We start from the raw sequence: 13,287 nt of genomic DNA, 5'->3' as shown, positions 1-13,287 counted from the left end.
CAGGATCTTTTGTAGAGCAAAAGTTTTTAATTTTCATCAAGTGCAATTCATCAATTTTCTCTGTTATGGGCTGTGCTATTGGTTTCAAGTCTAACAAGCTTCTTCTAAATCCTGAAGATTTTCTATTCCTAAATTTTTTTTTAAATTTTATACTTCTACATTTTACATTTAAGTCAGTTTTACATTTTGAGTTAATTTTCAATTAACCTTTTGAGCTTTAAGTCAAGGTTCAGTTTTCTACTTCCTGTCCAATTGTTCCACCACCATTTGCTAAAAAAGCTCTTTTTTCCTCCATTGAGTTTATGTTTGTTTTTTGTGGCTGGGCAGTACTGGGATCCAAACTCTTGACCTTAGATTTGAGTTGTTTCCCCACCCTTGCCAAAAACCAGTTACACATATTTGTGTGGGTATATTTCTGGGTTCTCTGTTCAATTATCTATCTTTCCACCTATACGACACAGTCTATCCTTTTTTTTTTTTTTTAATTTTATTTTGTCAATATACATTGTGGCTGATTATTGTTGCCCCTCACCAAAACCTCCTTCCCTGCTCCCTCCCCCCCTCCCCGCCACCAATGTCCCCTCTGTTTGCTTGAGGACAAGTAATTGCTCAACTTCAAGTAATTGTGGTTGTTATATCTTCTTCCCCCCGCCAGCCCGGTTTTTTTTTGTGTGTGTATGTGTGTGTGTGTATGAATTTATATATTAATTTTTAGCTCCCACCAATAAGTGAGAACATGTGGTATTTCTCTTTCTGTGCCTGACTTGTTTCACTTAATATAATTCTCTCAAGGTCCATCCATGTTGTTGCAAATGGCAGTATTTCATTCGTTTTTATAGCTGAGTAGTATTCCATTGTGTAGATGTACCACATTTTCCGTATCCACTCATCTGATGATGGACATTTGGGCTGGTTCCAACTCTTGGCTATTGTAAAGAGTGCTGCGATGAACATTGGGGAACAGGTATACCTTCGACTTGATGATTTCCATTCCTCTGGGTATATTCCCAGCAGTGGGATAGCTGGGTCATATGGTAGATCTATCTGCAATTGTTTGAGGAACCTCCATACCATTTTCCATAGAGGCCGCACCATTCTGCAGTCCCACCAACAATGTATGAGAGTTCCTTTTTCTCCGCAACCTCGCCAGCATTTATCGTTCAGAGTCTTTTGGATTTTAGCCATCCTAACTGGGGTTAGATGGTATCTCAGTGTGGTTTTGATTTGCATTTCCCGGATGCTGAGTGATGTGGAGCATTTTCTCATATGTCTGTTGGCCATTTGTATATCTTCCTTAGAGAAATGCCTACTTAGCTCTTTTGCCCATTTTTTACTTGGGTTGCTTGTTTTTTTCTTGTAAAGTTGTTTCAGTTCCTTATATATTCTGGATATTAATCCTTTCTCAGATGTATATTTTGCAAATATTTTCTCCCACTCTGTTGGTTGTCTTTTAACTCTGTTAATTGTTTCTTTTGCTGTGCAGAAGCTTTTTAGTTTGATATAATCCCATTTGTTTATTTTTCCTTTGGTGTCCCTTGCTTTTGGGGTCATATTCATGAAGTCTGCGACACAGTCTTTCTTACTATAGCTATACAATGTCTTGAAATAAGGTACAAGGGTTTCTTCCATTTTATTCTTCTTTTTGGAAATGGTCTTTGCCATTCTAGTTCCTATTCCTTTCTGAAATATAAAATTTAGAATAATCTTGTCCATATCTAAAAAAAAAATCTGGCTGGGATTCTGGATTGGAAGAAAATTGGTATGTTTGCTATGGTGTCGAGCCTCAACGGGCTAGGGTATAAGTATAAGGACAAGGCTCTGAGTTCCTCCCTCTGTCAGGAGGCCTGGGGCTTCCTACAGTGGGAGGAATGGGATTTTCTACAGGCCCACTAGTCCTGGAAGTGGCCCAGTTATCCATGTAAACTCCAAAGCTAGGATATACAAGGCAACTTAGCCTTGCTTGTGGGAACACATGGTTTGGGAGTCCTCAACTTCCCATGCAACTCATTCATCAAATAAACTTAATTATTTCTAACACTTCTCTTTTTATAAGGTGAAAAAACAAATTCTGTCATTTTCCTCAGGCCCCCTAGGAAATTTCAAAGACACTTCGGTACAAAAGATACACTGAAAGTTTTATTTTATTGTATTTCATCTTACACTTAGGATTGAACTTGGGGATGGAAAAATCAAATGTCGTCAGGAGATCTGAATACTTAAGATAGGACTGATGGCGGAGGTAGGGTCTGGGGGCCCCAATAGTTGGCCTCAATCCACCCAGTCCTCTTACCAGGTTCTTGACTCAGCCACAGGAAAAAATTCAAGGGCAGAGTCACAACAGACAGTGAGAACAAGTTTTAGATGACAGATAAGAAGTACAGATTGCACAGAGAGTGCGGAATCCTCCAGAGACGGAGCAGGCCCCACACCAACTTTAACACAAAAGTTCAGTACAGACATCGAGAAAAACATACCTGAAGTTCAGTACAAAGTGCAGCTGGCTCAATAGAATGAGCAGCCACCTGCTGAAAGTCAGTTCCGTACAAGGTAAAGTACACGCACCTCACCCAGGGAGACGCAAGCCACCTCTGGGATAGTGAGCAACAACCCTGCCTTTGGCTGGGATTCAGCTTTTATACTTTCTCTAAGTAACAAACATTCAGTTGTGGGGCTGGCTCCCAGGCACTTAACATTTAGTCTTGCACATGCTCAGTCTGTCTCTTCCTGGAGCATGTTCATTGGTCAGACCCTATCACATGCACCGGGTGTATTTGAGAATGCTCTGTGCTCTCTATTGAGCATGCCCAGCCACTGGATTTGCATAAGCCAGCCCCTCCTGGTGTCATTTTCCCCTGTTGGTTCTGAAAATAGGTCTAACTGGCAACAGTAACGTCCCCCTAGGAGAGAGCTCAGAGCAGGGGGCTTGAGACCTCAGGGAGTGGCTGGAGACCCAGAGGCATGCATGTCCTGAAATCCAAGCCCAGGGAAATGGCACCTCCTTTATCAGGATCACGAATGTCTGAGATTTTATTGGGTACTTATTAATTAAAAATGACAATATGGTATTATAAATAAACATACAAAAAGGAACACAATTGTAGATAACCTCCACTTTCGCACAAATGTGGAACCTTAGTTGGTTTTATTTTAAAGAGATTCCCTCTCGCTCTCCCCCCTCCCTCTCAAGCCACCCACCATGTGACACCCTGCATTGCTGTGAAGAGTCACGACTCCCCAAGAAGGTGCTCACCAACCGTGTTCCCTGGACTTGGACTTCCCAACCTTCAAACTGAAATAATGCCTCCAGCCTCAACATAACAACAGGGACTTGAGGCTCAGCAGACCATCGGCCACACACCCCATGACGCCAAGAAGCCTTTTCATCATGGAATCCTGATGTCTGACTCATGCCACCTGTAAACCCTGTGATTCCCACCCACCGTCCCCACTACCACCTGCACATACCCGCATTCTTTTTTTCCCTTTAAAAACCCTAAACTTTAGCCACTCAGGGAGGCAGGCTGACATGGCTATTCTGCTCACACGTTCTTTCAGCCAGAATAAATCCCTCTTCCTGGCCGAAAGAAAAAGAATGAAAGAAAAGAAAAAGGAAATAAAAGAAAAGAAGAGAAAACAATCTCAGGCATGGTAAGGTGAGAACAAAGTATAGAAAGTTATTTCTGGTGAGATACAGAATCTCTGCTGTTTGGGCTGAATACACAGAATGTAAAGAATAATTTTTACAACCTCATTAAGAGCAAATCAACACTTCACAAAAATAATCATCGTTTTTAACAGAGAGAAAACCAAATTCCAGTTTAGCACCAAGATAATATTTGATATTAACAGAACCATAAGCTCTTTTTGAAAATCTTATAAATAAAGTTATGAAAAGGGAGCCACCTTTGGCCAAGGCACACAACATTCTCTTTCCACTCATTTCTTACAACTTTCTATATTCATTCAGCTTTTATCCTCCACTATCCTTTCTGGACTTCTACAAGAAGTCTTTTTACTTTAGCATAAAACTATTTTCTTTTTTTTCCCCACTAACAAAGACACAGCCTATTACCTTGCCTACAAAGTTGTCCCTCTCTGGAGTTCCATTCATGTATACTAACTGTATTAGTCCGTTTATGTTACTTATAACAAAATACCTGAAAGTGGGTGATTTATAAAGAAAATGAAATTTATTGCTTACAGTTTCTCAGGCTGGGAAGTCCAAAGTCCATCTGGTGGTGGCAACAGTCACCAAGGGGTCTCACATTGCAAGATGGTGGAAGCAGAGAGAGCAAAGAGAGGGAAAGACTCTCTCTTCTTTTAAAGCCCACAGAACCATGCCCCTGACCACCATTTTTAATCCATTCACTACTGCACAGTCCTAGAATCCAATCGCCTCTTTGAGGCTCCACCTTCCAATTACCGTAATAGGATTTCCCACCCTCTCAAAAGTCACAGTGGGGCCTAAGTTTCTAATACACAAAACATGGGGGACACAATTCAAGTTTCAGGGAGTTTTGAGGGGGACATAATTGAATCCACTACACTAATTATAACTTTTAACCAAACTTACTTCCATTCCACAAAGAAAGCTGGAGTGTAAAGAACTGAGAACATACTATCCCATATCAGTATTTTAGCAGACTAGTAGAGCTCATGAATACATGCAACACAACTTGACATAGCTACGAACATTCCTTACGCAACTTATCAAAGTGGTAAAAATGAACGCATTCATCAGAAGACCCCAAGATATAGCCTCTCTGTAACAAACAAAAAGCAGGAGCGTATAAACTTAAGATTATGCTTAGTAGTCAATGTTTCAGGATTCTTACTTATAAATGACCTAGGTATCCAATGACTCTCTATGAATGAACTCAATTTAATATCAGTCCAAGGGTTTAAGTCAACAAAAGATGTCGGAATTTATCATCAAGGTGACATACTACAAAACACAGTTACCGCTGAAATAAAGTTTGTCTGAATAATAATTAAATTTGGTGAAACACAAATTTGCATTTGTCATAACCTTAAACATTAAGTAGAAGTAATGTTAGCTTATTTGATTGGGAAACCTATAAAGTTTAGGAAGAACATTCATAAGTACAATAAAAAATTTATGCCTAACGCTCATACCTCAGACAAGACATAGCTGTTTTTATTAAACCAAAAAATATTGAACTAGGCTTATTTGACAAAGATTTACCTAAATTATGTTGTTTTAGTCAGATCGGGCTGCTAGAACAAATGACCATAGACGAGGAGGCTTAAACAACAAACGTCTATTTCTCACAGTTCTGGAGGCTGAAAGTCCAAAATCAGGGTCCTAGCATGGTCCATTTCTGGTGAGGGCCCTTTTTCAGGTTACAGACTGCCTTCTATCCCTGATGCCGCAGAAAAGGGTCTGGTGAGGCCTGACTGTCAGCCTCAAATCATCCTGCTCTCTTACCACTTTCTTGACTCCAGCACAGGACAGAATTTAAGAGCAGAGTCACAGTAGAAGATGAAAACAGGTTTAATGGAAGGAATAAGAGATACACACTTCACACAGAAAGTGCAGCCTAGCTCCAGAGACTGAGCAGGGCCCAGTTTAACACAAAAGTTTAACACCAAAGTAAGAGATATACATGTAAAGTTCAGTACAGAGTGCAGGCTGGCTCAAGAGAGTGAGCAGCCTCTTGCGGAAACTAAGTTTGATACAAAAACAAAGAAATACATACTCCACAGCCAGAGCACTAGCTGGCCCTAGAGAGAGTGAGCAAGAGCCCCACCTTCTGCCGGGACTCAGCTTTTCTACTCGATCTAATACGTACTCATGCTACCTAAGGAATATTCAACTAAGGGGATGGTCTTCTGGTATGTAACACAATCTTGCACATGCTCAGTTGGTCTCCTTTTAGGGCACGTTTATTAGTCAAATCCTGTCACACGCACCAGACATAGTCAAGAATATTCTGTGTTCTATAGCACCTCTAGCGGAATGTCATTCAAAAGAGAAACCCCTTCCACTCAACATGCTCCGTCACTGTGGTCACACAGGCTGGTATAAATTCCTTTTACTGAGAATGCCAGCTACTGGATTCGCATAAGTCTGCCCCTTGTGGTCTCAATCTCCCTCCCTTGTTGGTGCCAAAAATAGGTGCAGCAAGCAACACTAACTCTCCTCTAGGGGAGGCGAACAGAGAGCCCTTAAATTTATGAAACAATAATCTACTTTAAACCTTTCAGACGTAGGAAAACATTATACACCCTGTATCAGTCCATTTTTGTGCTGCTATAACACAACACCTGAAACTGGGTAATTTATAAAGAAAAGAGGTTTATTTGGCTCACGATTCTGGGACAGCTGCATCTGTGTGAGCCTCAGGCTGTTTCTACTCATGGTGGAAAACTGCAGGCAGCTGGCAAGTAAAATTAGATCACATGGTGAGCAGAAGCGAGAGGGAGAGGGAGGGAGAGAGAGAGAGAGAGAGAGAGAGAGAGAGAGGAGAGAGACGGGGGTGGGCGAGGTTCCAGTGCCTCCCAGCTCTTGTGGGGACTAATACAACAACCAGTTCTCGTTGGCACTAATACAGAAAGAACTGACTCACTACCCCCACCCAGGGCATTAATCTATTCCTGAGGGATATGCCCCCATAACCCAAACCGCTCCTAACATTGCCGAGCTGGGGATCAGATTTTGACATGAACTTTGGGGGGACAACACATCCAAACTCTATCACATGCACACAGAAGTAGGGACCTTTCTGAATTACACATAGACATACAGAAAAATAGAGCATATAACCTCAACTCTAAAATTTTAGATATAAATCAAGAGTAAATATAGAAACTCAAAAACTCACCAATTCAGATATCAAAGAGCTGTTTTCACAGTGGGAATCAGATTCTTTTTGATTTGAGCTCAAAGTAGACAGACAAACAGAAAAGACTCACAAATAAGACTGCTGTCTCACCCTAATATCTAATAGAGATTAGATATCTGGAAACATTAATCCTTTTAAAGAGATAACCAAGTGGTCAGATTGTCAAGCCAAATTCCCAAACATTGACACTACCAGTAGGGAATAATTCAGCTAAAAATAAACCAAAACCAAAGCAAAACACTAAATTGGTAGAAAGAGAAACTTGGGAGAGTGTGGTGCTGTAAACACCAAAGCCATGGGTTCGGATCCCTACGTAGGCATGGCCGGTTAGCTCACTTGGGAGAGCATGGTGCTGACAACACCAAGTCAAAGGTTAAGATCACCTTACCGGTCACCTTTTTCAAATAAAGAAATATTGAAGGTGTCAAAATAGGAAATAAAACTTTAGCCATAGCCTGAATAATACATGTGCTTCTCATCAATAAGTTCTAACAATGGATCAAAAGCAAGACTTAGAGCCAATGTGTGGAAACAACCCCAATGTCCATGAAGGATGAATGGATAACCAAAATGTGACGTATACATACAATTGGACTATTATTCAGCCTTAAAAAAGAAAGAATTTTGACACATCTTACAGCATGGTAGAAGCTTGAGGACATTACGCTGAGTGAAATGAGCCAGCCACAAAAGGATGAATACTGTATGACTCCACAGCATGTGAGGTATACAGGGTACCTAGAGGAGTCAAATTTATAGAGACAGAAAGTAGAGTGGTGGTTGCCAGGGGCTGGGGCGAGGGAGAATAGGGAGGCAGCATTGACTGGGTGCAGAGCTTTTGTTTGGGACGATGCAAAAGTTCTGGAGATGGATGGTGGTGACGGTTGCACAGCAAGTGAACGTACTTACTGTCTTGAACTGTGCACTTAAAAATGCTTTAAATGGTAAATTTTCTATTACGTATATTTTGCCACATTAAAAAAAGGAAAAAAACAAAGGAAAAAAAAAAAAAAAACAAGACTCAGATGCCCGGGTGAAGAGGAGAGGCATGAGTTAAGAAGTGGAGAAGGTTTCCCCTGGCACCATGTGACATTGAGAAGGTTACATTCTTTTCTGCATTTGTACTCCCATGAGCGTCCCACATTCACAGAAAATATCATAGACTTTTCCATTTCGTCTTCTTGTTCACATATTATTTTATTCATAGGGTACTTGAGCGGTAGTGAAATTTCTGGGTCAAGAGTGATTCGGATGCTCCAAAATTTGATATGTAGACTAGAGTGTCTTAATTGGAGTTGAAGAGTAGGCTTTAGGCAATCCATACTCTCTCTGAAATTGTAGACACCATTTGAAGGGTGTGTGATGACACATATTGTTTTCTATGTTTTTAGGTCATTTAAATGTCTGTTGGACTCAAAGATGCCTGATGGCAGAGGACGTGTGTTCCCCCAGTACAGAATCGTGAACACAGTGAATGTCAGTCAACACTCAACAGAATAGCTTTACCAAACTGAGTGTGTTGATCTGAGTGTTTCATTCGATTCAGTTTACCTGGGATCTTTTGCACATACTTGTCTCACTCTGGTAAGGTCTTACCATTTCTGCTTACCCTAAATTTTCTTGCCACGCCACCAGACTGGGCTCTGAAATGGGAGTGCACAGAGGGGAGGGAAGTCCAACATGTTTCACGTTTAGAGTGGAGAGAACAGGTCATCTGCGGGGGAGAAGGGAAAGTGGGATCTGGAGACCCTGAGGATAGTTTTGGAAAATGGCCAGACGTTGGGTCAGTGGCAGGAGGTACCATTTACCCCAATCTCCAGGACAAGTGCACATCAGACTGGCAGTTACATGTTTTCCTTCAAACTGGTTGCCAGGTTGGAATGACTGATGACATCAAAGGCTTCCAACTTCCTGACTGGATGGACCAAACTCCGTGGGTGCTTGGCAGCACAGGTGAACAACAGCATCTTCTTTCTCCACTCCGGACTTCTCCCCGGCTTGGAGAAGACGTAACAGACTTAGCTTTAACCAGGATCCAGAAGAACGGTTTGGACGGATTAGGGTCTAGGTTCCGTGGAAGGGAAGGAAGAGTTTGGGAGCAATCATGGCCAGTTGTGAACCGTGTTCCCAGCCTGAGGAGGAGCCTAGCTCCTCGGGGTATCCCCTGGATGTGGTGGTGGATGAAGAAATCCCAGGACCTTCAGGTGAGGTGAATGGAGGGAGAAAATATTTGAGAGAACTGACGAGTAAGGAGGAAGGGGTACAGAAGTCAGGAAGGAGTACCTGAGTAGGGTGTGTGGGAAAGAAAGGAGGGTCTCAGCAAGCCAGGGATGGAGAATGAGAGTACAGGAGATGTGGAAAAGAATGTCCACCTGCAAGGAAAACTGAGAAAAGGGAAGAGGGGCCTCAAGCAGAGGTTTCCCTGCTTAATCCCCGTGGAAGTAATTATCTTGGATGAGGAAGAGTTTGGAGGACAGGGAGATGGATCCATGGCAAGGTGAGTGGGGACAGATAAGAGCAACAAGGGAGAAAGATGGAAAGATGGCTTTGGAGAAAGCCAACAGTTTTGAGGCCTCAAGAAGATGGAGCAGAGGCTTGGGGTGTTTTTTGTCAGGGGGCGGGGGTTAGATGACCAGTGGCTGGATTCCAAAGACAGAAGCTTTACACTGGAGCCTGGTTTCTTTTTTCAGCCCCTTGGGTAGATCCCAGCCCCGTGCCTCCGTCCCCTGGCCAGAAGAGGAAGAGGGAATGGTCAGTGGCTTTCGAGGAGGAGACAGAGGAGGAGCTAGTGCCCGACGAAGACGGCGCCTGGGTCGTGGAGACGCTGTGTGGGCTCAAGATGAAGCTGAAGAGACAGCGGGTGTCATCAGTGCTCCCTGAGCACCACGAGGTCTTCACCAAGCTACTTGGTAGGAAGAGACCCCAGATAGAACCCTCCAATCCAATTCTTTTGAAAAGAGAAGAAACATCCAATTAATGACACTTTTCCAATGGAAAAGAATGCCCTGCTAGTTGGCGAGCTCTCCATCCCCGGAGGACTCGGTATTGGCCACTCATCAGGGACACTTAGAAGATGATAGGATTAGGCTAGCCATGAAAAAAGGCTGCACTCGGGATAAGAAAGCCTGGTGTCGACTGTACCCTCCAAAACTTATTAGTTCTTGCTGACTTTTCTGAATCTAAATGTCTTCATCTGTGGAAGGGGATAACAAGGTCATGTTCACACCCCGATGTGACTATCTAACGAGAAAATAACGGGAATAAGTTTATGACTTCTGAAGGCAATTAGTTTACGACTTCAAACGTTCATGTTTGATGAGGGGGCATCGCTCTTAATCATGCAGACTTTCTAATGATATCCAGCCCCTCACTCAGTCACTCCTCAGGGGCTCTCAGAACGGGAGCCACTGTCCCTACCCAGTGAACGTTCTTCTCTCTTTGCTTCCCAACCTCCTAACTCTTGGCGATACTGAGCCTTCTCCAAGGGAGACATGTTCTCCTCCAGACTCTGTGGCTCCCATGACAACCCTGTTCCTGTTCTCAATGTCATATATGCCTTCTTTTTACAGAGGATCGTGTTGTTAAAAGATTCCTAGCCTGGGACAAAAATCTGATGGTATCTGACAAGGTAAGGTTGTTCACCAAATTACATTCCTGCTCCAGTGCATAACCTGGGGGAGGGGAGGGTTTTCTAACCCACAGTTCTGCTCCTCTCTCCCTGGACACATCTCCAGCATGACACTCGCACGGTCCCGGCCCCTTTATGACTTGTCAGCATCTCCCTTGGGGGGCCTCATGGTTCCTTGCAGAATGAATGGGTGGCCCCTGCCCCTGCTTGGAGATCTGAGCCCTAGACCACGGTCTTGCCCTGGGTATTGCGTCTTAGGTTGTTCCTTTAAGTTCCTGGCCCATCTCTTCTCATGGATTTGGCACTCCCATTTGCTCCAGCTTCCCAAAGACCCTCCTGACACCAGCTGTCCTAAACATATTCCCTCAAAAGAAAGATCCCATCTGAGCTGCCATCATGGGAGCATCAGCAGCGTCCCTTCCCCTGACTTCTCTGATTTGCAAAGAAACTTCAGACACTCCCTCTGCTCCCCCACAAGGAAGGATGCTCAGCCAACACTGGGGTCTCTTCTCTGACAGCAAGCCCTGCCCCAGCCTCCCATTCCCTTATCTCGAGGTTCTTCCTCTTCCAGGCTTGACCCCTCTTCTATTGTTATTCTTCTCTCCATCAGTATCTCCTGTCTATGGTCATAGCTTATTTCAGCAGGGCTGGCCTCTTTCCCTGGCAATACCGACGGATTCATTTCTTCATAGCGCTGTGAGTACTTTGCCTCATCCCATAGGTTAATATCCATAATCCTGGGAGGGAAGTGGGAGAGCGAGAAGTGGGACGCTATTTTTATTTCAGCAGCTGGCCAGTTTGGGGGTCCAAACCCTTGACCTTGGTGTTATCAGCGCCGCACTCTACCGAGTTGGCTAACTGGCAAGCCCTAGAATGCTAACCGTTCATCTGTTTTTTAACCTATTTCTACAGTTTTACTCTGTGTATGAAAATTGTACGATTACAGTTTAGTGTTCCTAAGCTGTTCTTTGTGAAAAAGTAACCACCTAATGTCACTTAAAAAAAAAAAAACTGAAGAAAGCAAACGGAAACATGAAACTCTCCACAGAGGAGCGGAAGAAAGCCTTGACACAACCCTGCCCCCAGGCAAATACTCATTTCTGATTTCTCTGTTTCTCTCTTTCCAATACCAATACCAAATTAATTTTGTCTTCCCCCTCTGGATTCCCATGGCCGAGGCCACAATTCAGAACCTCCTAGCATAACACGGATCTATTGTAAAATGCTCCCTGCTGGTGTTTCTCACAAGTCTCTCTCCAAGCCAGTGGGCTTTACATGTGTTGCCTTCCAAAACACAAAACTGCCTCACAGTCCTCCTCAATGACTTCACTGGTTAATGACTTCCCAAATCAAAGCCACAGTTCTCAGCTTGAATTCACCTAACCGTGCAATCTCTCTCCAATCGAACCTGCTTACCATCTTGATATTTCATTCCTTTGTTTCTCTGCTCCTTTCAAATGCCCTTCCCTCAATTTTTATATTGTTTTCTGTCTAGGCGCCTTCCACACACACATATCTGAAGAAAATTACTTATCCTTAAAGTCCGTTCAAACACCAAAACCTTCTTGATGGCTTCCCTGATCTTCCAACTTCTTCATCTTAGTAGCACTTTGATTAATTCTATTATGATATGATACTTTGGAGTATAGTTTCTTATTTTCCCCTTCCCTTTCCCTAATCCCATTAGAATAGACATCTACTGAAAGCAGGGTCTTGTCAAAATGTTAATGTACTCTTAAAGGCCTCACCACAATTATTTTCAATTTGGAAGTGTTTATGTTATATTGAGTCTATGAGGTAATCGGTGTGGCATTTGGCTATAGGATAAAGCATTCATTCATTCACAAGATCCTAAGAGGCACATCCTATGTGCCAGGGAATGTGAGGTGATGGGAAGAGAGATCCAAGAAATACCTGGTGAACTGACGCACCAGCATGACCAAGTCCTACATTAGCCATTTGGTAGGAGAGGGATGAAGAGAGAAATAAGTCAGGGTCACGTTCTGTCCTCAGGGTATTTACGATATAGCAGGAGAGACAGGTGTGTGCACATGTAACAAGTTCAATGGAAGGGGGACGAGGATGGGAATGGGGAAATCGATGTCAACTGCATTGCCTAAGGATGGCAAGAGACATCCTCAGGTTCTCCAGTTGGGTTTTTGTCTTCATCATCAAGGTGTGAGAGGCGCCCTTTGGAAGGTCTCCATCCAGCAGTGGCCTCTTGATGAATGGGTCATACTCTGTCACACTGCGTAGGGCTGATGAGAGTCCTGTGCTGAGGACGGCCGGCCTGTCCTTTCTGGGAGGCGGACCTCACGTGGAGGTCCTTCCCGCTTGTGCCCCTGACAAGCAACCTAATTTCTTTCTCCAGCTACCTGGCCAGTGACATGGAGGAGGACAACGAGGCCCCTAAACAGGCCATTTTTTCATTCCTCTACGGACGGAACCGCGCCCAGCGTCCCTTGTTCCACAAACTGAGATTCCAATTCTTCCGTTCCATGGGCTGGAAGGCTAGGGTTACCCGGGAAGAGTGTGAACAGGTGGGTGGGGCTGTGGCGATTCTGAGCGGAGGGTGTGGGATAAAGCCGGATTGGAGACAGACGGGAACATGGGGACTTGGAGTTGGGATTTGGGGACTACAAAGACCTGGAGGCTGGACCAGGGGAGGGAGGCGTCTTCCTGGGGAGTCTCGTCTTTTCAGAGGGCTTTTTCTCTTTGCAGATCCAAGCTTATGATCCGGAGCTCTGGGTGTGGGGACGACATCGCACCCATATTCCCTAGAGCTCTGGGGAC

At 43.8% G+C, this 13,287-nt stretch overlaps 1 protein-coding gene across 1 annotated transcript in view; it reads left to right on the top strand.

The window, feature by feature from the left end:
* The window catches only part of LOC134372476 (speedy protein E3-like), a 104,205-nt gene extending 90,930 nt beyond the window's left edge, over positions 1 to 13,275 (top strand). Inside the window, exons 11-15 of the mRNA XM_063089966.1 lie at positions 9,557 to 9,775; positions 10,436 to 10,494; positions 11,105 to 11,190; positions 12,866 to 13,034; positions 13,216 to 13,275. Of these exons, the coding sequence (XP_062946036.1) occupies positions 9,557 to 9,775; positions 10,436 to 10,494; positions 11,105 to 11,190; positions 12,866 to 13,034; positions 13,216 to 13,275 (593 nt within the window). The remainder of the gene's footprint in view (positions 1 to 9,556; positions 9,776 to 10,435; positions 10,495 to 11,104; positions 11,191 to 12,865; positions 13,035 to 13,215) is intronic.
* Positions 13,276 to 13,287: the final 12 nt, after the last annotated feature.

The sequence above is a fragment of the Cynocephalus volans genome, chromosome 3 (genome assembly GCF_027409185.1).
Source record: "Cynocephalus volans isolate mCynVol1 chromosome 3, mCynVol1.pri, whole genome shotgun sequence".
NCBI lineage: Eukaryota > Metazoa > Chordata > Mammalia > Dermoptera > Cynocephalidae > Cynocephalus > Cynocephalus volans.
The sequence above is the reverse complement of the archived record's forward strand: the minus strand, read 5'-3'. Positions and strand labels throughout refer to the sequence as shown.